This window comes from Balaenoptera physalus, assembly GCF_965194825.1.
Source record: "Balaenoptera physalus genome assembly, chromosome: 4".
NCBI classification, from domain to species: domain Eukaryota; kingdom Metazoa; phylum Chordata; class Mammalia; order Artiodactyla; family Balaenopteridae; genus Balaenoptera; species Balaenoptera physalus.
In genome coordinates this window covers 35704892-35732738 of record NC_138891.1, presented here as the reverse complement: position 1 = coordinate 35732738, position 27847 = coordinate 35704892, and the positions used below count along the sequence as shown (strand labels likewise).

Below are 27847 nucleotides of genomic sequence, written 5' to 3'. Positions count from 1 at the left end.
CTCAGTGTGACATTAATTAACCTTTGGGGTCATCTCCTCCAGCCCTGATTTCAAAGCATGCTGCTCTGGGACAGTGAAGATTTATGGACCTCACTTGGGATTCAGAGAAAATTTCTCACAAATACATTTCTTCCCTCCCTTGTGGGTCCCTCCTTTCTCTCCCTATGTTTTTTTTTTTTTTTTTTTTTTAATAAATAAATTTATTTATTTTTGGCTGCGTTGGGTCTTCGTTGTGGTGCGTGGGCTTCTCATTGCGGTGGCTTCTCTTGTTGCAGAGCATGGGCTCTAGGTGCGTGGGCTTCAGCAGTTGTGGCGCAAGGGCTTAGTTGCTCCATGGCATGTGGGATCTTCCTAGACCAGGGCTCGAACCCGTGTCCCCTGCATTGGCAGGCGGATTCTTAACCACTGCGGCACCAGGGAAGTCCCTCTCCCTATGTTTTAATCCAACTAATTAGTGGTTAATAAGAGCAAATATTCTGGGTGCATTAAAAAGCATGACTGGACCTACCCTCAAAAGGTTCTTATCAGCCACAGGAATTCTTTTATATAAACTCATACAATTGCAAGTCATTCCGTCCAACAAGCCACCCTCTCTGCTCTCATCAGTGTCTCAAGAAGGAGTGAAGGACCCTCGGCAGAAACTCTTGGTGTCAGGCACACAGTGGTTTACCTGATAAGCGTTCATTAATTATCAAAAGCCAACCCACATATGTGGAGAGACACCAGCGCCCTGTGTAAGGAATTCATCTAGCACCTTAACAAAATCAGATTCTCTAAGAATGGCCAGGCAGGGAGAATTCCTCCTCAGGGAGGGGTGGTGAACATCCTTGCAGGCTTGAGGTTCCCATCCTTCCTGGAGATCTTCCCTAGTAACACTGCCATCAACCCTCTTGACCTCCAGGGTTCCTCCCCGCAGTGCTTGGCCCAAAGGGCACAGAAGATTCTCCCCGTGAGAGCCTGTGCTGCAGCTGAGGCCGGGTGGGAGCAGTCAGGCACAGGCAGGTGGACGCCCCGCTGCCGGAAGGTGAGCCATGATTCTGTAAGTCAGGTTAGTGGTGCTAGTCTCGGGGTTCACCTCTCTTTTTAGCAACCATAAGCTTTTAGAGAAGTCATACTGGTCTAACCTCAGTTGCGCTCCAGGGACTTAAGCGATATAACCATCTAATGAGTAAACAGTAAGAACATTAAGAGTCGCATTCAACCTGTATCTCGTGTGATTCTATTCAATCAATACAATTATCCCCAGGAAATGTAATGCAAACTAAAGAAAATTCACCCATCCTGACCAAAAATAATGGATTTCAGGTTGTTGATGGCTATGGTGCCTTGGAATGACTAAAACATATTTTCAGAAGCAGAGACTTTTGTAATCAAATCCAAAATGTGAAGATTCAAACAAAAAGATATGATAAACTATACAGAGTAGATCACAGGGAAAGATGACTAAGTGGTAGTTTAATATAATAAGTTTAATGTAATAACTTAAAACATGCAATTGGGTCATCAACTACTTAAAAGCAAATCACACTAGACCTGTTAAAATATCTGTATAGGAACAGAAAGAAACCATAGTTAGATTTGCTGTCATTACCAATGAAAGCACAGAGTCCTAACCACTGGACCGCCAGGGAATTCCCAGTCATTACTTTTTTATATCACTAATCTAAATAAATATTTTCAAAATATAAGGGAAACAGAATAGGTTTAAAAGAAAAGAAATATTCAAATGGGACTAGGACCCTGGAGAAGCTCTTGAATTTGTCCACAAACAGAGAGAAATATTGTTTATGCCACAATGTTAACCGTAAAAAAAAAAATACTGCCTGTTGTCCCTCACTAGGAGAACAGATTTTTTTTTAAAGTAGTATTTACAGAATGGAATACTATACAGTAGTTTGAATAAATTATCTAGATTAACATGCGTTAACATGGATAAATCTCAAAAACAAAGTTGAATGTAAAAAGCAACCAACCAAAACATATGTTCAGAATCATATCATTTATCTACATCTTAACAGACACACACAAGTATATGTACATAAATATACCTAATACATGATTGGATGGATACACATCAATTCATAATTATAGTTGCCTCTGGGGAGGAGAGGAAGAGAATGAGACAGAGGAGGAGAATGTAGGACTTCTATTTTATTGAAAGTCTTAGTTTCTTTATAAAAATAAGAAAAATATTATAAATGTAATACATTTTTAATTCTCAGAGACGTATACACCAATGTTATATACTATTTTGTTTTTTTAAAGTTAAAAAAATGGCACTACAATGCATCCTTATATTTTTGTGTTATTTCAGGCCAATGAAATAAGAAAAAGGTATCTCACGTCCTCTGTGGAATTGATTTACATGCATGTATATGCCTAAGCTTCTGTATCTCCATGCTGATATGCATAAAACAGAAGGAAAGTACTTTGACAACTTCACAATATTATTACAGTGAGCAATTTTCTTAAACTGCATTTATTAAACTTCAAGTTATGAAACCCTCTTATTATGTTTTACTTTTTATTAGGTAAACGTTTATTTTGGTATAATTTTAGATTTATAGAAATCTTGAAAAGAGGGTTCAGAGTTCCTATATTTCCTTCATCTGGCTTTCCCTAACCAGGGTACATTACATTTTGTCTGTAGACAAATATTCACACTTTATTCAGATTTCACCAGTTTTTCCACTAACATCCTTTTTCAGTTCCAGGATCTAAGTAATGTCTGTTTCATTTTTCAACGTATTTCTTCCAGTGTAAATACACGCAGACTAGGTGCTTTGTTAAGTTAAAATGACATTGGTATATTTTAAATTTTCTTTTATGGGGGCTTATGTGTAGTTTTATTTGACAATGATCACATACTCCTTTTGTAAAAAAAAAAACAAAATGGATACATCGTCAAAGGAAAATGCTGAACGTAATAGGCACCCCTTGGAACCCTAAAGCATCTGCTTGGTGGAAAACATACCTCTTGTCTCTTTCTTTCTTCCTGGCTAACTGTCTGAGATAATCCATTTCTTTTCACCTAGGGGGAAAAGCAAAATAAAGTTGAGTGCATTTACTTAAACAACTTCTTTATTATGTAAGACATAACTCTATGCCCTTCAAAAATGAATTAAGAGAAATTATGCAAAATGTTGAATTCAGTACATATTAATTTTGAGTCTCACACCCCTCAAACGACATTTAATTACACTAATAAATTAGCATAGTTCAACAGTAAAGAAATGAAAAGTGTCTAGAACACTATCCTATCAGGTTGAGTTAATCTGTTCTACTCTTAGTTCTGGCTATTCCTAAAATACTTATGAAATTAATCTTCTGATTCATAACTGAAGAAATTCCTGATAATAAAGAAAATGAAGCCACCACTCTAAGAGTTTACTGCCCAGAACCCTGGTCAGTAATATGGTGTCCTTATTACATTGAAAGAGTAATTTTAGCACTATTTTTTCACAAATTCTCAGTGGAACAGCAATGCTCTTTATAAAAACCCAATCAAACAAGGAAACGCAGTCCCCTTGGCCCAATTTCAGCAGTCTTTCAGGCATATTTAATTTTGACAAATAAGGATATTAACCTGATAGTCTTTGGAGAAGCCACAGTACCTACAAGAACCAAGAATGCTAGTACCATACTTGCAGTAATACGGTTGTATCCCTAGTTGAATCCCTGCGGTTCTTATCTCAACTGCCACACATTTTTACCTGACTGCTGTAGCTCCTATCAAAATTCAGTCTCTAACCCAAAGAGTAGAGGCTGAACTATGAACTCCATGAAGGCAGGACCTGGAGTCTCTTCTGATATACCCGGCACTCAGTCTGGCACATGAAAGATATTCATGTTTTTCAGTTAAAGTTTAATTAGCAAAAGGTAAGGCATATGCAAAATACCAACCAATTAAATCCTGCACTTCACAGGAAGAAGAGCAGGAAGAGAGTGCCCTCCCCTTGTGTGAAAAATTAATAGCAATAAAATATAACAAAGGTCTTCAAACGTTTGGCTATCATACCTCTCAAAAAAAACCTTAAAAACCATGTTCCCTTAGACCCATTTTTAAGTTGGCATCTCAAATTTTCATCCTAAACTTAAAGAATTTTAAAGATATATTTTGCTGCTAATTGTAAATTTAGACATTTTAACCATGTGTTATTACACTCTTTTAAATGTATCCAATGGAATATAAAAACCATGATGACTAAATACCTATTGCATAACATCATCCATTTAAAAATAAATAAGCTTTTCTTAACAGTTAGAGATTTTACATTACTCTTCTTCCTCCTTGAAATCTCATTTCTATGTCAATCACACACCCCCAAGTTTCCTAGTATAATTCTATGTGTCAGGGTATCTTATCAGTCACCCTAGCATACTTTAACACAAAAACAGGTTTTTACATTTAATTTTCTAAAATTTTCTGTGACCATTGAGCTTTAAGCATAAAGACTCTGCTGGATTGTAAAATCATTACAAATAGCATTACTAATCTATAATCAAAATGACTCAATTACTTCCAATTGCAATGCATTCAGCCCTAAAAGTAAAATTGTACTGACAATGCAACTCTGAGTGAGATGGTGGCTTAATTAAAGGAGGCTTTGCTGAAACCAGTATTTCAAATTGACCCATTTTATCTTGTGCCTGTGATTTAACATATTGATACAGGGCACCAAAGTAAGATTTGATACGGGTAAGAGAGATGGCTTTCTTTAGAAAAATGGCAAAAGGGGTAACTGTGAAAGTGGAAGTTGGAAAAAAAAAAACAAACCCTGGTGTAACACTTTAACGGCAGATACAGTCTCAGTTTTAGAAAAAAGAACACTGGGCTTCCCCAGTGGCGCAGTGGTTGAGAGTCTGCCTGCCAATGCAGGGGACACGGGTTCGAGCCCTGGTCTGGGAGGATCCCACATGCCGCGGAGCAACTGGGCCCGTGAGCCACAATTACTGAGCCTGCGCGTCTGGAGCCTGTGCTCCGCAACAAGAGAGGCCGCGATAGTGAGAGGCCCGCGCACCGCGATGAAGAGTGGCCCCCGCTTGCCACAACTAGAGAAAGCCCTCGCACGGAAACGAAGACCCAACACAGCCATAAATAAATAAAAACTTAAAAAAAAAAAAAAAAAAAAAGAATAACTAGGAGTTGAGAATCTGGAAAATGGTCCCCTTAAAACTATTCCTGCCCACCTCACATGGTCTTGCTGAATGCCCTGGGGTGTGATGCATATCCCAGTGTGAAGACCGCTGGTACACAGTTCTCTACATTGTGGGGTCAGGGAAATAAAGACAACTACATGTTACTGCCTTTAATCTGATTGTTGGAAAAGGTTAGAAAGCAGTACAGTAGAGTAGAAAGAGTCCTAAATCAATAGTAAGATCAGCAATCATTTACTGAGCCCCAGGAAATATGCTGTGTATTTTATACCCCGTTCCCATTGAATCCTCATAAAAATTCTAAAAAGCCAATACTACTTTTATGCCCATTTCACAGATGGGAATAACAACTAAGGCTTAGGATCCCAGATCACACAGCTAATAGGTAGCAAGGCCAGGATCCCCATCCAGGCCTGTCAACTTCAGGGCTCCCAATCTTAATCATGATATTATCAGGGACAGGAACTCCCAGCTTTCTATGAGAGGCACCCCATTTCTAAGGTTGGATGATCATCACTACAACCCCTTCTAATGCCAGGTCTGTACCAAGTCTCCATATGTTTGCTTTCATCCACCTGTATCACGGAATGTTGTAATGCCTTACCCACCATCCTGACCCTGGGTCAGCCTGTCAGCAAGAACTCATGGCTAGAAAGCCTTCTTCAAACATTTTAATAAGGGAGGAGACTGGCCAGAAGAATGAAACCGTTCAGAGCTGCTCCCATTTGGTTAACCCTGAGCAGGAACTTCACAGGATTTCCTGCCTGACACAAAGTCCTGGCAGATCGATATCCCGGCATCATGCCCACTGTCTCTGCAGGTGAGGTCACCAGCAAGAATTTCCATGCCACCGGCATCTCTATCCACAACTACTGCTGAGTTCAAACCCGGAAATCTTAAGGGGAAGAGAGTGAAGCATGTGGGCTTAGAGACCTACCCAGATACAGCTAGCTTAGAGACCTACCCAGATACAGCTAGTTTACTGAGGGATAAAGAGTACTTCATCCTATCAAAAAGAAAAAGAAAAAAAATCCCCAGCTAAAGTAGTTGCTCTTCTGAGGGGGGAGAGAAGGTAGTTTTGAAAAAGGCAAAGTACTAATTGCATAGAATTATCATCTTTCACTAATAATACTAATTTAAAAAAATGATAAAATATTCCTTTACCCCAAAAAGTCATCAGTAAGAGACCAGCAGCCCATACAAAACTGACCAAAAAGAAAAAAAGATTCCATGAAGCAGTCTTGGGTTATAATTAAGGAAACGGGCACATTCGGGGAACCTGAAAACTGGCTCTGGAGGGTTGTCATGAGCCAGATCGTCCTGGCTGGCTGCCAGACCACTGTTCCAGGTCCTGGCTGGACAGGTTCTTCTCCCAAGCCAAGAGGAAGCATTTTGTCCACCTGAGACCGTCCACGTTCAACTCTAAATTAAGCAGAGCAGGTGCCTGGAGGTCGAAGGTCAAGAGCGGCAAGATGATTTCAGAGACTGAAGAATTTGGAAGATGAAACCAGAGAAAGAAGGGGAGAGAGGATATAAAAGAGGGCCTCACAGAGGCTGGCAGAAGGCAGGCAGGAGAAAACTGGGGGAGAATGAAAACACAGAGCAAAATGTCAAGCGGAAAGAAACAAGGAAAGAAGGGGGTAAGGGAGGGAGGGAAAGGAAAGAAGGAGAAAGAATGTGTGCAAAGATTTTAATAGTAAATATCTCTGGAAATTTTCTATTCAAAACCAGTGACCTTATTGCTATACTGAAGTATAAAAATCATTGAAAGGCCCAGGCTCTTCTTTTGCATACAAAAAAATGTGTATAAAGCATATGTTTATACCTATAGTTTTTACATTTACATGTTTTCTGCAGTTTGCACAGTTTTGCAAAGAGAATCTAGCAAAATTCTCCAAAGGTTCTCCTTGTTTCCATGTATGGAAAAGAAAATACACCAGCTTCCAAAATGGATTCCTATTTTGTTATCTAAAATGCAAGAAATTAAATTGTACAGGCTCTTTTTGTATTTTTTAAATATATATTTTGCAGTGATGGCTCTGGCCCAGCACAAACGGGAACACACAGATAGCCAAGCAACACTCCTTTACAGCTCTCTTCTGACCTCACTTGAACTTTCTCATTCCTCACTGGTCTAAATTTTTTATTTAACCATCTCATCAAGTAGAATTACATAAGTAGTTTAATGAAACATTAAGAACTAGATTCCATTTGGGGTTCTTGATTTCGTATAATCTAAGCAATTCACAAAACTCTTCAAATCTTGCCATGGCAGATTCTAGACTCTAAGGAGAAAGTGTGAATATATGTCAATATTGTCAACATTTGAAGTGGATAAAAATTAATTCAAATAAAACAACAAAACTGTAGCTCACAACTATAGTTCTGACATAAGTTGAAAAATATGAACATATATTATGTGGCCTGTCAAGATGGTGAATGCAGGGAACTCACTAATGTCATAACAGTCCTAAATTCATAATTATAAATTATATTTTTACTGCTGTAACTGGATTAAAATTCTCCTCCCATGATGTTTGTAACCAGTATATCTTCCATGTTCAAAAGAGACAGAAGTTAACAACTGGCTAAAACTAATGAAGAACAGTAGAAGATACTTCATCTATGGATATGATATTGTCTTACTAGACCCAAGATATAGTTTTTGAAATTTATAAAAGGGTAAACTCCCTAAAGTACAGACCCAAAAGTTAAGAGATACTCCACCTAAAATTAATGGCGAGTAAGTCAGAGAAAGACAAATATCGTAAGATATGACTTATATATGGAATCTAAAAAAATGATGTAAATGAACTTATTTACAAAACAGAAATAGACTCACAGACATAGAAAACAAACTTACTGTTACCAAAGGGGAAAGGGAGGGAGGGATAAATTAGGAATTTGGGAGTAACATGTACACACTACTACATATAAAATAGATAAACAACAAGGACCTACTGTATAGCACAGGGAGCTATACTCAACATTTTGTAATAACCTATATGGGGAAAGACTCTGAAAAAAGAATAGATATATGTATATGTACAACTGAATCACTTTGCTGTACACCTGAAACTAATACAACATTGTCAGTTAACTATACTTCAATTTTTAAAAATGGTTAAAAAATAAACAAATAAAATAAGGTGGATGCCGATTTCCTTCTTGATACTTTGCGAATCTGAGCTTGTTAGATGACTATCCCACAAAGGAACAAGCAGGCTTTAGGTAGTAATTCCACTCCCGCATTCACCACAGCTACAGGTGTTTTCACCTCATGAAGAACTGTGTTAGGAAAACCACGAGCTCTGTGCAATATTCCTTGGCCTTTGACGCCACTGACTGGAATAGGTAATAAGCCAGGTTCTCTGCACCTCCAACAGAGCCCTGAGGTTGCCATTTATACAGAGCCTATCTACAGGATAGAGTCAGCCCTGTACTTGTGGATAGAGCCAAGATGAACTACACCAGTCTCCTGGCTGATCAGATGATCATTTTCTATGGGGTAAACAAGGATATGTCCTCAGGCCCTCTGTGACTTGACAGTGTTTCTAGATAAGACAGGTGCACATTCCTTCTATTTTTCACCGCCAGCCAGAGAAACCAGAATAGGAGGGCCCCCAAAAGACTGACCGACCAAAAAGGCTCAGAAATGTAGTCAATTAAAAATTAGATCAGATATTTATAATCCAAGATCACTCGGGCTCCATAAAGCACTAATGTCCATTGAATACCCACTGGAGCTAAGACCTTTAGACTTGGAGTTACCCACTTGCTGAAAATTGACTGGTTTATTCACGCCTCCTGGTGATTCGCTATTCATGGGCTTCCATTCTCAAGAGTTCAAGTGGGAAGAGAATGAATTGCAAAGTAAAATTATACCATGGGACACAATCACTCCTAGGTCCTTTCTACAGACTTAACACAAGCCGAATAGCCCCTGAATTATAAATGAGCTAGAATTCTTTCACCGCCAACAACGTGGCAACAGCGGCTCTCTGAGTGTATGTTTTAAGTTCCTAAAATGAAAAATCTGCCACAGGCCCAAAACACTGTCCTCTGTAAGCAGTCCCTGCAGGCTGCCTCGGGCCCCGCCATGTCCACCGAGAAATCACTGAGATACCGTCCACCTAAGCCACGGGCTGCCTCACAACTTCCACATCAAAGAGCCAGAGATCTGGATAACCAAAGATCAGATAAATGAGGTCAAGGTAGGGACAGTGCCATATTTTTAGGGAGGAGCTGGTAAACAGAACACTATTTTTTAGAATAATGAGAGGTAGAAGACAATGGCCCATTTAATAAAATCATATGCTTAATTTAAAAAGATGTCAAGTAACATGCCAGGGAGGGACCTTCTAATTCATTTGTTCAAAAAACCAGATCTCAAAAAAAAAAAAAAAAAAACAGATTTCACGATGAAGAGTGGCCCCCGCTTGCCGCAACTAGAACTAGAGAAAGCCCTAGCACAGAAACGAAGACCCAACATAGCCAAAAATAAATAAATAATAAATTAATTAATTTAAAAAAACAAAAACAAAAACCAGATCTCCTCTCTGATCTACATTGTTAAGGTTAATTCTATAATCCTCACCAGAGTTCTTGAATCTCAAGAAACAGCAAGCTCCCCCAGCCTCCCAGAGGTAACCTCAGGTCTGCTAAAACTGTGGCGAACTCAGATAAGACGGGCCAGGGCTTGGGGCTTTTACCCTGTAATGGCCTGAGTCACCCTCTGCAGACAGAGCCAGGATTCCTGATTGAGCCCCAGTTACTTCAGTACAGATATGAGGCCGAGGGGACAGACCACAAACAGCAGGGTCATTAAATGTACAAGAGTAAGTTGCTGTGCTTTGTATGATTTAGGAGATAAGCATGCATTACTTCCTTTGTAGCCAACCCTCGTAAACCAGCATCCTATATCTAGCCAATTCCTGATTCAGAGTATTGAATCTATTTTTCCACCTACCAATGTATCAAATGCTTACCATGCACCAGGTACTGTTCTTTCCATGCATCTAAAACGTCTAACAATGCCGCAAGGAAGCTATTACTATCGCTATTTTACAAATAAGAAAATGGAGACACAGGAAAGTTAAATCATCGTTAGCCCTAATAAGTGGCCAAGCTGGGATTCAACCCAGGCCTGCTTGCTGCCTCCAAGGACTAATCTCTCTCTTTTTTTTTTTATAAACGTATGTATATATTTATTTATTTATTTTTGGCTGCGTTTGGTCTTCGTTGCTGCACGCGGGTTTTCTCTAGTTGCAGCGACCGGGGGCTACTCTTCATTGCAGTGCACGGGCTTCTCATTGCGGTGGCTTCTCTTGTTGCAGAGCACGGGCTTCAGGCGCGCAGGCTTCAGTAGTTGTGGCGTGTGGGCTCTAGAGCGCAGGCTCGGTAGTTGTGGCGCACGGGCTTAGTTGCTCCGTGGCATGTGGGATCCTCCCGGACCAGGGCTTGAACCCGTGTCCCCTGCATTGTCAGGTAGATTCTTAACCATTGTGCCACCAGGGAAGCCCCAAAGACTAATCTCTTAACCACCATGGTGCACTGCCTTCTCATGCTTCTGAATTTCTTAAGAGGTGTGACCTGCAGCTACTTTTCCCTTAAACTAAGGTCCTCCCCCTGGATGCCCCATAAACTGCATCCCCAACTGAATTCCCAGCTCCTGCTGCAGAGAAAGTTAAGCTGTCAGCAGGGCGCCTGGCAGTTTAACTTGTTGATTAGTCCTGACATTTGTGGAATCTCCTCAAATTCCTCTCTTTGACTTGTGGCTCTCAATACCCTCATTCCCCTGTGGGCTACTGAGCCTGGACCCAAGTGTACTCAATCTCTATTTCCCCGTGAGAGAGAAACCCAGTTGTCCTTTTTCTATCTGCAATCAAGAGGAGAAAATGAGATTAGGACATACATGAAAAGCTCATGACACAGAAGTAGACAGGATAAAAAGTAAACTGGTTTTAGGGGAAAAAGGTGATTCCATAAAGTTATTTAATAAAAGATGAGCAGTTTTAAAAAGTGGAATATTAATAAAATAGGGAGGAGGAGACCAGACTAATAACAGTGGTGAACAGTGGAGGGGGCTGGGAATGGTGGTAAAATCAGAGCAACTTTCAGTCTTAACTGTTGTGTTTAGTTTTGTAATAAGGTGAATGTATTTGCATTACTTTTGTAATTCAAAAATAATTGTTTCAAAGAACTTAATTTAGGGCTTCCCTGGTGGCGTAGTGGTTGAGAATCTGCCTGTCAATGCAGGGGACACGGGTTCGAGCCCTGGTCTGGGAAGATCCCACATGCCGTGGAGCAACTGGGCTCATGAGCCACAACTACTGAGCCTGCACGTCTAGAGCCTGTGCTCCGCAACAAGAGAGGCCGCGACAGTGAGAGGCCCGCACACCGCGATGAAGAGCGGCCCCCGCTCGCCACAACTAGAGAAAGCCCTCGCACAGAAACGAAGACCCAACACAGCCAAAAATAAATTAATTAGTTAATTAATTTTAAAAAAAAACCGTAATTTAAATTTTGATTTTAAGTTGGAATATTAGGAATAAACTAATGACTAACAAAGGGAATTGGTTAAAAGGACCAAACACCTACCTATTTGATGAAATATAATATGAGCTTTACAAAGGTTGTTGTGGAAGAAACTTTAATAACATGAAAAGTCACTCACAACATTGTTAAGAGAAAAAAATAGGTGACAAAACAGCAGGTTTAATGACCTGAGAAAATATTTACAACACTGTTAAAGGGAAAATATGAGTAATAAGACAGTATTATTGTGTTAATTTTTGCTTAAAGGAAAAGGAAAACTCTAAATACACATTAAGAAAAAAAAAAAAGTCTGAAAAGTTATATACCAAAATGTCAACAGTGATTGGATGGGAGGGATTTCAACTAATTTTTATTTTCTTCTTTTTATCTATTGGTACTTTTCGATTTTTCTATAATAAACATCTCTTGGCTTTGGAATTAAAGCATTATTTTTAATAGAAACTAAAATATGTTTCAAAGTCCTCTCTCAAAAAAGAAACAAAGCAAGTAGGACAGGCAAATGGAACTGTTTACGGATGCCAATAATACCTGCATTTCTTTGTCCCTGCCCACAGGAAAGCTCTTAGGTGAGAGGTGACCATGAGAGATTTCGGTCAAGCCCAAACCGGGCAGTGGCTTATGAGGCAGTGTTGAAAGTGAGTGATGACAGGCAGGTGTGCAGATGGGCGAGCAGAGGAGGACTTGGCTGGAGTCGCGTAATTGACAATGATGCCGATGGCGCACAGTGAAGGCGTGAGTCAGGAAGGGGCTGACGAAGGCAGGACAGGTCTGAGGGGCTCCTCTTGCAGAAGAGGACACCTGTTTATAAAGGTGGTGCCAACATCTCTGCTGCCATTTTGTCTTTGCTTGTTGTTTTTGGAAAGTGGCAGATGGATAGAAATGATCACCTCCAAACAGTAAGTTCCTTAGAACAACACTGACACTGAAGTTAGTTTCTTAGATTGGCGATAAAATCTAAGCTGAGTAAAACCTGTTTTGAAAAATGGATACTGAAGTGAACGAATAGGGACTTCCCTGTGAGGTCCAGTGGTTAAGATGCGGCACTTTCACTGCAGGGGGCACGGGTTCGATCCCTGGTCAGGAAAATAAGATTCCACATGCCATGTGGTACAGCCAAAAAACTAAAAATAAAAAAATAAAGTGGACTGATGTTTTACATGAGATGTTCAAAGCACGCAGTGGTTCCACTGGACAGGAATTACCTTATTATATGGAGGAGACCTGAGAAATAGGCACAGAATTACCACTGTTCTCTGATTTACCTATATCTCAAGCTTCCTTCAAGCAATAGTTTATACTTCTATTGCTTTTATTTTCCACTCTTTTGCCCATCTAGCCCATCTAGTTTTAGTCAGAGTCTCTAGAGAGCACTTTCCTGACCTTTCCTGCTTGCTATGGTATCTATCTGTGTCATTCATTTTCGCATTTTGTCCTACACTCTTTCAAAAACATCACTTAAACCTTTCATTTCTATTGTCTCCTAAACCAGCTTCTAAGTTCCTGCAGCGCAGGTACTGGTTTTCAGCTTGATTTGTTTGCCTCATCCAGCACAATGCAGTGGAATACAAATGAATTTTGCAGTCAGATACCAGTGTTTTCACGCTACAAGCTTATAACCTCTTAGTGAATAGCACAATAAAGCCCAAGAATTTCTGATTGTCATCTACTTAAAGGTAACAAAACAGAAAGGACAGAATAGAAAATACCATAGTGCACTGCATGTATTAAGCGTAACTTCTGCTTTGTAAAGCTTTTGTTTGAGATACACAGACATGTGCACCCATGAACACACGTACTGGCTTGCAAGTAAAATGTATTTCTCATTATGTTAAGCCACTGATAGAGACATGGTTGCAATGTCAACTCCACCGTATGTAAATTTACACTAGATATGTCGGTCATGTCACTTAACACTCCCACTCACCCTCAGAAGAAAAGCTGTTCTACTCAGAGCTTCTGCAAAAGCAGCAGCCCAAGTGGTCACATTTCACACCATCATGCATCATGGAGGCCAAAGCTGATTGGAAAAGAGCTACTTAAGCACCTGATGAAATAACAGTAAATGTTTAAGTGACCTATTTAAGTGGGGGGAAAGTGGCTGAGCCTATATGATTCTCTCTCAAGAAATTGACCTGGGGGGACCTCCAAGATGGCAGAGGAGTAAGACGTGGAGATCACCTTCCTCCCCACAAATACATCAGAAATACATCTACATGTGGAACAACTCCTACAGAACACCTACTGACGCTGGCAGAAGACCTCAGACTTCCCAAAAGGCAAGAAACTCCCCACGTACCTGGGAAGGGCAAAAGAAATAAGAATAACAGAGACAAAAGAATAGGGACGGGACCTGCACCTGTGAGAGGGAGCTGTGAAGGAGGAAAGGTTTCCACACACTAGGAAGCCCCTTCGCAGGCGGAGACTGCGGGTGGCGGAGGGGGGAAGCTTCGGAGCCACGGAGGAGAGCGCAGCCACAGGGGTGCGGAGGGCAAAGCGGAGAGATTCCTGCACAGAGGCTCGGCGCCGACCAGCACTCACCAGCCCGAGAGGCTTGTCTGCTCACCCTCCGGGGCGGGCGGGGCCTGGGAGCTGAGGCTCAGGCTTTGAAGGTCAGACTCCAGGGAAAGGACTGGGGTTGGCGGCGTGAACACAGCCTGAAGGGGGCTAGTGCACCACAGCTAGCCGGGAGGGAGTCTGGGAAAAGGTCTGGAGCTGCCTAAGAGGCAAGAGACCATTGTTTGGGGTGCGCAAGGAGAGGGGATTCAGAGCACCGCCTAAACAAGCTCCAGAGACAGGCGCGAGCCACGGCTATCAGCGCGGACCCCAGAGACGGGCATGAGACGCTAAGGCTGCTGCTGCCACCACCAAGAAGCCTATGTGCAAGCCCAGGTCACTATCCACACCGCCCCTCCCAGGAGCCTGTGCAGCCCACCACTGCCAGGGTCCCGTGATCCAGAGACAACTTCCCCAGGAAACACACAGCACACATCAGGCTGTTGCAACGTCATGCTGGTCTCTGCTGCTACAGGCTCGCCCCGCATTCCGTACCCCTGCCTCCCCCCAGCCTGAGTGAGCCAGAGCCACCGAATCAGCCACTGCTTTAACCCTGTCCTGTCTGAGCGAAGAACAGACACCCTCAGGCGACCTACATGCAGGGGCGGGTCCAAATCCAAAACACATGACAAAAACACATGATGCTGCCCTGCCCATAAGAAACACAAGATCCATCCCCACCCATCAGAACACAGGCACCAGTCACCTCCACCAGGAAGCCTATACAAGCCACTAAACGATCATTAGCCACTGCGGGCAGACACCAAAAACAACGGGAACTACAAACCTGCAACTTGCAAAAAGGAGACCCCAAACACAGTAAGTTAAGCAAAATGAAAAGACAGAGAAATACGCAGCAGATGAAGGAGCAAGGTAAAAACCCACCACATCAAACAAATGAAGAGGAAATAGGCAGTCTACCTGAAAAAGAATTCAGAGTAATGATAGTAAAGATGATGTAAAATCTTGGAAATAAAATGGAGAAAATATAAAAAACGTTTAACAAGGACCTAGAAGAAATAAAGGGCAAACAAACAATGATGAACAACACAATAAATGAAATTAAAAATTCTCTAGAAGGAATCAATAGCAGAATAACTGAGGCAGAAGAATGGATAAGTGACCTGGAAGATAAAATAGTGGAAATAACTACTGCAGAGCAGAATAAAGAAAAAAGAATGAAAAGAATTGAGGACAGTCTCAGAGACCTCTGGGACAACATTAAATACACCAACATTCAAATTATAGGGGTCCCAGAAGAAGAAGAGAAAAAGAAAGGGTCTGAGAAAATATTTGAAGAGATTATAGTTGAAAACTTCCCTAACATGGGAAGGGTAATAGTCAATCAAGTCCAGGAAGCGCAGAGAGTCCCATACAGGATAACTCCAAGGAGAAACACGCCAAGACATATTGATCAAACTATCAAAAATTAAATACAAAGAAAAAATATTAAAAGCAGCAAGGGAAAAGCAACATAACATACAAGGGAATCCCCATAAGGATAACAGCTGATCGTTCAGCAGAAACTCTGCAAGCCAGAAGGGAGTGGCAGGACATATTTAAAGTGATGAAAGGGGAAAACCTACAACCAAGATTACTCTACCTAGCAAGGATCTCATTCAGATTCGACAGACAAATTAAAATCCTTACAGACAAGCAAAAGTTAAGAGAATTCAACACCACCAAACCAGCTTTACATCAAATGGTAAAGGAACTTCTCTAGGCAGGAAACACAAGAGAAGGAAACGACCTACAAAAAGAAACCCAAAACAATTAAGAATATGGTAATAGGAACATACATATCCATAATTAAATTAAATGTAAAGGGATTAAATGCTCCAACCAAAATACACAGACCAGCTGAATGGATACAAAAACAAGACCCATATATATGCTGTCTACAAGAGACCCACTTCAGACCTAGGGACACATACAGACTGAAAGTGAGGGAATGGAAAAACATTTTTCATGCAAATGGAAATCAAAAAAAAAGCTGGAGTAGCAATTCTCATATCAGACAAAATAGACTTTAAAATAAAGACTATTATAAGAGACAAAGAAGGACACTACATAATGATCAAGGGATCAATCCAAGAAGAAGATATAACAATTGTAAATATTTATGCACCCAACACAGGAGCACCTCAATACATAAGGCAAATGCTAACACCCATAAAAGGGGAAATTGACAGTAACACAATAAGAGCAGGGGACTTTAACACCCCACTTTCACCAATAGACAGATCATCCAAAATGAAAATAAATAAGGAAACACAAGCTTTAAATGACACATTAAACAAGATGGACTTAATTGATATTTATAGGACATTCCATCCAAAAAACAACAGAATACACTCTTTTCTCAAGTGCTCATGGAACATTCTCCAGGATAGATCTTATCTTGGGTCACAAGTCAAGCCTTGGTAAATTTAAGAAAATTGAAATCGTATCAAGTATCTTTTCTGACCACAATGCTATGAAACTAAATATCAATTACAGGAAAAAAACTGTAAAAAATACAAACACATGGAGGCTAAAAAATACACTACTAAATAACCAAGAGATCACTGAAGAAATCAAAGAGGAAATCAAAAAATCCCTAGAAACAAATGACAATGAAAACACAACGACCCAAAACCTATGGGATGCAGCAAAAGCAGCTGTAAGAGGGAAGTTTATAGCAATACAATCCTACCTCAAGAAACAAGAAAAATCTCAAATAAACTACCTAACCTTACACCTAAAGCAATTAGAGAAAGAAGGACAAAAAACCCCCAAAGTTACCAGAAGGAAAGAAATCATAAAGATCAGATCAGAAATAAATGAAAAAGAAATGAAGGAAACAATAGCAAAGATCAATAAAACTAAAAGCTAGTTCTTTGAGAAGATAAACAAAATTGATAAACCACTAGCCAGACTCATTAAGAAAAAAAGGGAGAAGACTCAAGTCAACAGAATTAGAAATGAAAAAGAAGTAAAAACTGACACTGCAGATATACAAATGGTTATGAGAGATTACTACAAGCAACTATATGTCCATTTTAGGAAAACCTGGACGAAATGGACAAATTATTAGAAAAGCACAACCTTCCGAGACTGAACCAGGAAGAAATAGAAAATATGAACAGACCAATCACAAGCACTGAAATTGAAACTGTGATTAAAAATCTTCCAACAGGCAAAAGCCCAGGACCAGATGGCTTCACAGGTGAATTCTATCAAACATTTAGAGAAGAGCTAACACCTATCCTTCTCAAACTCTTCCAAAATATAGCAGAGGGAGGAACACTCCCAAACTCACTCTACGAGGCCACCATCACCCTGATACCAAAACCAGACAATGACGTCACAAAGAAAGAAAACTACAGGCCAATATCACTGATGAACATAGATGCAAAAATCCTCAACAAAATACTAGCAGACAGAATCCAACAGAGCACACTGAAAGGATCATACACCATGACCAAGTGGGGTTTATCCCCGGAATGCAAGCATTCTTCAATATACGCAAATCAATCAATGTGATACACGATATTAACAAACTGAAGGATAAAAACCATATGATAATCTCAATAGATGCAGAAAAAGCTTTTGACAAAATTCAACACCGATTTATGATAAAAACTCTCCAGAAAGTAGGCATAGAGGGAACTTACCTCAGCACAATAAAGGCCATATATGACAAACCCACAGCCAACATTGTCCTCAATGGTGAAAAACTGAAACCATTTCCACTAAGATCAGGAACAAGACAAGGTTGCCCACTCTCACCACTATTATTCAACATCGTTTCAGAAGTTTTAGCCACAGCAATCAGAGAAGAAAAACAATAAAAGGAATCCAAATCGGAAAAGAAGAAGTAGTCACTGTTTGCAGATGACATGATACTATACATAGAGAATCCTAAAGATGCTACCAGAAAACTACTAGTGCTAATCAATGAATTTGGTAAAGTAGCAGGATACAAAATTAATGCACAGAAATCTCTTGCATTCCAATACACTAATGATGAAAAATCTAAAAGAGAAATTAAGGAAACACTCTCATTTACCTCTGCAACAAAAAGAATAAAATACCTAGGAATAAACCTACCTAAGGAGACAAAAGACCTGTAAGCAGAAAACTATAAGACACTGATGCAAGAAATTAAAGATGATACAAACAGATGGAGAGACATACCATGTTCTTGGATTAGAAGAAGCAACATTGTGAAAATGACTATACTACCCAAAGCAATCTACAGATTCAATGTAATCCTTATCAAACTACCAATGGCATTTTTCACAGAACTAGAACAAAAAATTGCACAATTTGTATGGAAACACAAAAGACCCCGAATAGCCAAAGCAATCTTGAGAAAGAAAAACGGAACTAGAGGAATCAGGCTCCCTGACTTCAGACTATACTACAAAGTTACAGTAATCAAGACAATATGGTATCGGCACAAAAACAGATATATAGATCAATGGAACAGGATAGAAAGCCCAGAGATAAACCCACGCACATATGGTCACCTTATCTTTGATAAAGGAGGCAAGAATATACAGTGAAGAAAAGAGAGCCTCTTCAATAAGTGGTGCTGGGAAAACTGGACAGCTGCATGTAAAAGAATGAAATTAGAACACTCCCTAACACCATACACAAAAATAAACTCAAAATGGATTAAAGACCTAAATGGAAGACCAGACACTATAAAACTCTTAGAGGAAAACACAGGAGGAACCCTCTCTGACATAAATCACAGCAAGATCCTTTTTGATCCACCTCCTGGAGAAATGACAATTACAACAAAAATAAACAAACGGGACCTAGTGAAACTTAAAAGCATTTGCACAGCAAAGGAAACCATAAACAAGACGAAAAGACAACCCTCAGAATAGGAGAAAATATTTGCAAACAAAGCAACTGACAAAGGATTAGTCTCCAAAATATACAAGCAGCTCATGCAGCTCAATATCAAAAAAACAAACAACCCAATCCAAAAATGGGCAGAAGATCTAAACAGACATTTCTCTTAAGAAGATATACAGATTGCCAACAAACACACGCAAGGATGCTCAACATCACTAATCATTAGAGAAATGCAAATCAAAACCACAATGAGGTATCACCTCACACTGGTCAGAATGGCCATCATCAAAAAATCTACAAACAATAAATGCTGGAGAGGGTGTGGGGAAAAGGGATCCCTCTTGCACTTTTGGTGGGAATGTAAATTGGTACAGCCACTATGGAGAACAGTATGGAGTTGCCTTAAAAAACTAAAAATAGAACTACCATATGACCCAGCAATCCCACTACTGGGCATATACCCTGAGAACACCATAATTCAAAAAAGAGTCATGTACCACAATGTTCATTGCAGCACTATTTACAATAGCCAGGACGTGGAAGCAATCTAAGTGTCCATCGACAGATGAATGGAAAAAGAAGATGTGGCACATATATACAGTGGAATATTACTCAGCAATAAAAAGAAATGAAATTAAGTTATTTGTAGTGACGTGGATGGACCCAGAGTCTGTCATACAGAGTGGAGTAAGTCAGAAAGAGAAGAACAAATACTGTATGCTAACACATATATATGGAATCAAAAAAAAAGGTTGTGATGAACCTAGGGGCAGGACAGGAATAAAGACGCAGACGTAGAGAATGGACTTGAGAACATGGGGAGGGGGAAGGGTAAGCTGAGACGAAGTGAGAGAGTAGCATTGACATATATACACTACCAAATGTAAAATAGATAGCTAGTGGGAAGCAGCTGCATCGCACGAGGAAATCAGCTTGGTGCTCAGTGACCACCTAGAGGGGTGGGATAGGGAGGTGGGAGGGAGATGCAAGAGGGAGAAGATATGGGGATATATGTGTGTATATATATAGCTGATTCGCTTTGTAATAAAGCAGAAACTAACACACCATTGAAAAGCAATTATACTCCAATAAAGATGTTTAAAAAAAAAAAGAAAGAAAGAAAGAAATTGACCTGGGTAGCTATACATGGAAGCTGAAAGGATAACATGAGGAGGGGCTGGACCACGCTAGATAACCTCAAGTCTAAGTTACAAGAACTCAGAAACTCTGAGTATGCAGGAGCTCTCAGGAGAGAAGACAGACCTGGCAAAAAGGGAAAATGAGCCAATTCATGAGAAGAAATAGCCAACAGGCCACTTTTGAGACTGAGTCACATTCCTGGCCAAGTACCAGATAGAAATGTGGTTCCTGCTCTTCCAGAGCCCTGGATACACATCCGTTATTTAGCGAAACTTTAGAGGCTCTGTTCCAAGTAACCTCAAGACCCTAAAGAAAACAGTAGGAGAGTAACCCTATTTGTCACTTCGGAGTCTCAGCTGCCTCAATATATAGTAGAGAAATAGTACCCGCTCTCATGGTATTGTCACAAGCTCGACATAAGCTGAGTGAAATGACCTAGTATAATCCCTGGTGCACAGTCTCCTCTGCAAACACTGCGTTAATAATTTAACTGTATGTAAATAAATTAATATCATGATGATCCAATGACAGGTCCCATAGCTACAGCTATCTGCACTGCCTGCTCACACTGAGACCTTAACCCCAGCTGAATATGAGTTGAGCAGACAACAACCATACTCCTTTGCACATAACCGCCAGAAGCAGGGTTTCCTGCCGCCCCAATATATGAACTACTCCATTTTTATGTTATTGCAGTTGGATGGGTAGCAGAGTTTATCTCCCACACTAAAGGGGAAAATAATCTGCAATTTCCTTTCTCTGGCAAAAATACTTCCTTCTGCAGAAGCTGTCCATTGGCTATAGTCCTTATCCCCCCAGATAACAGATATACAGATAATAAATGCCATAATAATTGTAAGACATAAGAGTACGGATTAATCATGTAGAACATCAACAGGCTATAAGTACTCTGGATAAATCAACATAATTTGAGAAAAAAGTTTTTAAGCACTAGTTCCACATTTAAAGATCCAACAGTAATTTTGATGGTGACAATTTCTCTAATCAATCATCATAGAGACAAATCACTCTGTGGTTATGGCTCTGATGAATAGCCCCATCACTGGACCAAGAGAAGAGACACCACAAGGGGACATCTTAAGGTCAAGAGGGCAGATACAAGAATCTAATGGATGATTTTCACAAGTGCAAGCTCAGTATTATAGAGCCTTTCCCCTTTTACCTAATTACACTATATTCCTACAGACTCCTATTGTTCTTGAATGTATCCGTCTACCTCCCCAAAAGAAATACCAAGCGGAGGATGAGGGAGGCTGTAATTTAATTTGATTTCGTAGTATGCAAATACCTACCATAGGTAGTTCTAAACTATGAAGATACCAAGTTTCCTAATGTATCAAAGACATTTATTAAATCCAAGATGTAGCCAAACTGTCGAGAATTTTTCCTTTAAAATAAAAATTAAAAACAGCCTCCAAATAGCCCCAAATAGGAAACTTCCTGGCTGTTTTCCCCACTGAGTTTTTTTGCTGTTATTTTCACTTATGGGATTAGGTTTTTGCCTTTACTCATTCATTTATACATTCACTCATAAATTCATCACATATTTACTGCAAGCCTACTGTAAGTCAGGCAATGATGTGCTAGGAACAGGATAGGAAACATAACAGACAAAAATCTCTGCTTTCATGCAGATTTTATTCCAGTGGGAGTAAATGGACAATTAACAAGAAAAGTAAATCACAGAGTATGTTAGAGGGGTAAGTGTCAGGAAGAGGATAAGAAACGTTAAGGGGGTGGTAGTGAGAAAGTCATGTGGCTCTCTGGAAGAAGAGCTATTTATTGTAAGCTGAGGAGACAGCAAGTGCAAAGGCCCTGAGGCAGAGTGCACCTTGTACTGGAGGAACATCAGTGTAACTGAGCAACAAGCATGGGATGAGTCCAGAGAGTAACCAGAGGACAGAATACACAGTCTCACTGGCCCCTGTAAGGCTTGGCCTTTATTTTGAGTGGAGGTAAGAAGTAACTTGAGGGTTCAGAACAAAGGGACAATATCTCAGTACATTTTACCAGGATCACAATTCAACAATATAACTATACAGCTGCTATACGGAGAAGAGACCAAAACAGACCCACGTAGATGCAGGGAGTTGAGCTGGGAAGCAATGGGGACAATCCACCTCCACAGTGACAGGGTGGCAGCAGAGAAGTAGCTCTATTCTGAAGTTACAGGCAACAGACTTTGCATCAAGTCGGAAGTAGGTTATGGGAGAAAGAGAAGAGTGAGCGAAGGCTCTAAGGGTTCTGACCTTCACAAGTAGAAAATGGAGTCATTATTTGCTGAGAAAAAGAAGAGATTATGAGAGAAGCTGATTTGGGTGGGAGAGAAGGGAGTGATCAGAAGTCAACTTTTGGAAAGGTTAACTTTGAGATGCTGGTTAGATACCAGAAACAAAGCTGGATATCCTTGTCTGACGCTCAAGGAAAGGTCCAGTCTAGAGACCGAAACTTGAAAGTCATCAGAGTAGATGATGCATTGAAAGCCACAAGACTGGATGAGATCACCAAGGGAGTGCAGACAAAAGAGAAGCCCCAAGGATGGAGCCTCTGGACCCCCCCAACAGGTAGAGGCTGGAAGAAAAGAGATCAAGAAGCTGCAGGTGCACTGACTTTTTCTCAAATCCTCTGACCCTCCATCACCCCGAAGGGTCCGCATAGCATACATGATGTTTTCTCTGCTTGGGACCCCTCCAGCCTGCACCCGCCCCTCTAACAACAACTCTGACCTGACACTTATCTGGTAGCTGGTCAGATGGCAGCTCTTGTCATCTCCTTTGCCACCTTCCCTTGACTGACAGCATCTTGCCCAGACAGGTGCCCTTCCCACAGGATCTCAGACCAGCACAAGCACGTCCTTCACAGCACTAACACAGCAATTCTGCATGTCCATGTGGGATAATTTGGTGTCTGTCTTGCCATTCAGGGTGTCAGTTAGGACATGAAAGCAAAGTGGAGTCTGTTTGTGCTCTATCCCCACTGCCTAGAAGAGGGCCCTCCATAAAGACTAGGGGAATCAAGGAATCATTCATCAATCTCTCTCATCAATTTTCTGCTCAATGAAATAAGACCCTCTTTGTCTGGGTCCCAGGTCTAGGTTTCCAGTTGAAACACCTCCTTTTGTACTTACACCAACCAATACGAAACACCCCCGTGCTCATGTCCTCCCACTTTCTTGGAGCACCTGTCTCTTCTGCTCCATACCTGCTCTCAGGGCCTGAGGCACACACACTCACATTTTCACAACCCACTGTTCTCTCCGGAGAATCAACAATATAAATATTGGCACATCTACCACTCCACTGCCCTTTGCCTACTAAGCTCCAACCAGAGTAGTTTTTTTCTCAATCTCTCTATATTTTTCAGAAGGGGTTATAGCTCCACCATCACTATAATTCAGAAAAAGAAAAACTTCTAGAGGTGACATGAACAACATGCAAATGTACTCAATACACAGGGAGCTACAGTGAGGTATCCCCAGTATTTGGAGATAAAGTCAAAAGAAAAAAATACTCCCAAACTGAAACTGAACAAAACAAAAAGTATAAACTAGTTTTACACATCTACTTGTGTGTGCATTTTTCTAAAGAGAAGGTCCATGGCTCACAACTTTTACCAGATTCTCAAAGCAGGTATAGCTCCCCAGAAAAGAAAGATGGTGAAATGCATATCCATCCTATAGCCTAACCCAGAGACTAGAAAGAACACTGAAGATCATCGTGTAGAGACGTGAAATGATTTATAAGACACACTGTTCAGGAAAAAAACAAGTTGTAATAGCTGCACAGTGTATCATTTATGTAAATGCATGTAATCTTTATTTTTTCCTTACATGTATATACTTGGATTTCAAGAAGAGTGTTACCAAATTGAGAACAGCGTTGCCTAGAGAGAAGGCGAAAGAGATTGGGATTGCAGATATGATCAAAAGAGACTTTGGTCTCATCTGAAATGTTAATTTTTTTTCATGGAACATGTGCTATGTATTGCTTATACAGTCAAAATCAATTTTCAAAAATGTTGAAGGAACACCACAATCTAATTGTACTGAAATGACAAGAGTATAACAGAGCCCACTCCCTGCCCCAGGCTAAGCAGATCCCAGCTCCAGCCCTCTTAGCTGGACCAGGATCTCTGCTGGGGCTCCCAGGCCCAGGCACATGGACCTCCAGTTCTGTTTATAAAGATACAAACACTCCAGGAGACCTACTCTCCAACTTAACAGTGTGCACGAGTACACGTCTGAAGCCCTGACTGTTTACATTGTGAGTACCAAAAGTAAGCCAGATGTGAAAAATGGGAATGTTTTTTCTATTTTTTAAACATAAAAGATAGATATGATAAAAGGTATTAATCACCATTTAAGGTAAAAAAATAATTTTATGAGACTGCTATGTTGCAAAAATGTAAATGGAAAATTCTATGACTGAAGAGATTATTTTAAGCAGCAACTCACTGAACAACTGAAAATTAATTCAGACAACTGTGAAAATACATGTAAGGGAAAAGGATGAAATTGTCGATGACCTCTAAATGCATTAAGCATTTCTGCAAACAGAAGGATATTCAGATTTACTACATCTTTTGAGCTCTGATTTTCAGTAGAAAACAGTGTCTTTCACAATAAACGTGGTGTAGACTCTAAAGGAATAAGTCCCACCAAATGGAACTGCTAAAGACTCCAAAGTGTGTTATGTTTTCAACTGAATGAAATTACATTGATAATCAAATGGCCATTTTTCAAATCGCCCTTTCTCATTTGGCAGTTCCAGAAGGTCAACCAGAGCAAACTATGTGTGTCCTTAGGAGCTGATTCCAGAACTCAAAAGACCAAAGTCCTAATTCTAGATATGAACCTAGCTAGCCACACTAAGGACAGCTGACGACGTACTTTAAAGAAAACATGAAAAACCAGTTCCAGAAGAGAGTTTAAAATTTTTGAGCAAACTGAAGAAATATTCAAAATGATTTAAGATTACTGCTAAAGCCACGTGTCAGCAAGTATAAAGGAAGAGTCCAGTAAGAGGATGACTACAGCAGGTGGATGTCAGGTGACTGCATTCGGTATCGAATCCAAGTAGAAAGTTGGCCTGTGTGCTTGTTTTTGCCTCTGGAGCCTGAGTACCCTTGTCAAAGGTACCTGGGGTGTCAAGGCGGTGGAAATTACACAAACACACCCCATGGCAAACAAATGGGGTCAGGTGCATGGCTGGCAAGCGTGGCTTTGGGGCTGTCACGGAACGTAACAAAACAAACACCGGTTTCGCAACTGTCATTTTTTAGTCCAATGCATAGCACGTGATGGGGAGAGGGGTCAAGTTATGACAAAAAGCAAAAACACTCCGGTCAAGATTGATTTTTTTATTTTCAGTAATACTGTAAATCCTTCCGGGATCCCATTAAAGGATGAAACTGATTAGAAACCTGAAGTTCACTTTGCACGGAGGACTCAGCTGCTACCCACCTACAGCACTAACTGTAGCAGGTACTCAGTGTTCTATCCCACACTAATAATACAATCAGTATTTTTCTTCAAACCCACAAGCTTTGCCCAGAGATCCAAGAACTGCTGTCTCAGTCCTCACGATGCCATTTTAGGTGATTCGCTGGGCCATTCACCTGTGTAGGGCAGGTTCCTTTGTCTCTGGGCACAGATCTCTGGAGGACAAAAATGACTTTTCAAATTGAAACCTCCAATTTCTTCCACTTAGGACCAACTAAAACCTGGAAACCACGATCATTTATTTCTCCTATATTAGTGTTCCCCAAGGCCTGAAGAGCAGCATAAAGTTATGTTCCCTGGAATGAAGAAATCCTATATTTCTGATGAAGAATAGATCGCTATCCTCTGACAATCAAGTGAAGGAAGAGTAAGCCTGGCACCATCTGATGACAGTATGAAGCCCAGGTTGTGTCCCTGACAATGGAGAACACCCCACTTCTACATGGAGATCCCGTCAGCAAAGCCACACTGCTACACACATTCACCAAGTCACTATAATCCAACTAGGGAGGCCTAGACTTTCTCTATTCTATGAAGGCCCAATTAAATGCCTCTCTAACTCAGTTCTAATTCTCCCTCATTCCTAGGTGACCACAATGCTACAGTTAAACCTGTCCCAACACCATACACGGAGAACCACCTTTCGTGGTTGTCCCATGAAACCAAAGGAGACACATCATAAACAAACACACTAAGACAAATTACATACAGACTGCAGGCTTCAGGACCTTACACAGCAACCAGAAATGACTGCAAATTGCGGCTCTTCTAAAGAGTCTCCTGCATACTGGATGCTCGTTACAGTCAACGGATAAAAGTTTTATCACCTCAGGAGGCAGTCACGTGTTGGCAACAAAGATAAGAGATTTTTACAAAATAAAACAATCAACAGCAGCTAATGCACAGGTGTGCTCGCACGCACCCCTCCCAAGTAGAAAGTCAAGGTAGATGCCAAATTGAGACCTAACCCCTTTGCCAGAAAACCCCTTGTCCTATTCCCTTTCTGGGATCAAGGCCTTAGTCGAGGAAGAGTTTTGTGTTAAAGACAGGATGGGGACTACCCTACTTATTTGGTATTATTAAAAGTTAAGCATGGAAAGATGATGGAAAGTCGAAGTGTTCCAAAACCTGCCCTAAACACTGCAGCCCCTTTACAAGGAGAGATCAGGGCACAAGGTCAGACAGAGAAACGCAGGTGCCTACCCCTTACGGAAAACATCCTGACATTTTTCATAATTCATGAAGCCTCTTCTCTTTAGGGCCCTAACTGCAACCTGGATATTTACTAACTGTTAGGCTTCTAAAAAAGTAATCGCTGCTTTCTGTTGTTTTTCCTAAAAGCCAGAGCTGCTTGCAACTTTTTAGTGGGTAGAAAACCCACGTGGGAAGGACAGAAGAGAACTTCAGGACAGTGATGACCCCTGATGACCCCTGGGGAGGAAGGAAAGAGAAAAGGACTGGAGAGGAGGATGGTTAATCGAATCTGCCTCAAAAAATCGAAGCCTGAAATAAATATGTTAAAATGTTAACATCTGTTCAAGCTGGTACCTGGAGGGCAGGTAGCTGGAAATCTATTACACAAACTTAAGTTTTAATTTTTCTACATGCTTGAAGTACTTTATAATAAAAAAGAATTAATATGTTTTAAAAGTGAAACGGAGACGCAAAAGGCACAAAGAAAATGCAGGCTGGTGCCCAAGTGATGCAAAGTGGCAAAGTCCAATCACGCTGCTTTGATTAAATGTAATTGCCACCAACACAATAAATACACACAAGCCTCCTGGGAACACTCAAATCCAAGATAACACACGCTGCAGTTAGAACCCATTTTATAGCTTTACATTTTATCACCAGATAGTCTTCTCATATCAATCTTGTTAACAAAAGGCACATCAGCACATTGATCCTTTGCCAAATAAAACACATGCCCATATTTGAAGTTGTACTGAAGGATATGTAGTATTATTTCAATGTGCATTTGTTAATCTAAATGAAAGCCAAACCCCAGGAGGCATAAATATGGCAGCCTGGTTTTTGGTACTAAAGCTAAGTTGGAACAGAGCATAA

At 40.5% G+C, this 27847-nt stretch overlaps 1 protein-coding gene across 2 annotated transcripts in view; it reads right to left on the bottom strand.

Moving 5' to 3' along the window:
• The window catches only part of ARHGEF26 (Rho guanine nucleotide exchange factor 26), a 167305-nt gene that overhangs the window by 129310 nt on the left and 10148 nt on the right, over nt 1–27847 (bottom strand). For both annotated transcript variants that reach the window (XM_082459537.1, XM_082459536.1), the window contains exon 5: nt 2975–3031. In XM_082459537.1, the coding sequence (XP_082315663.1) occupies nt 2975–3031 (57 nt within the window). The remainder of the gene's footprint in view (nt 1–2974; nt 3032–27847) is intronic.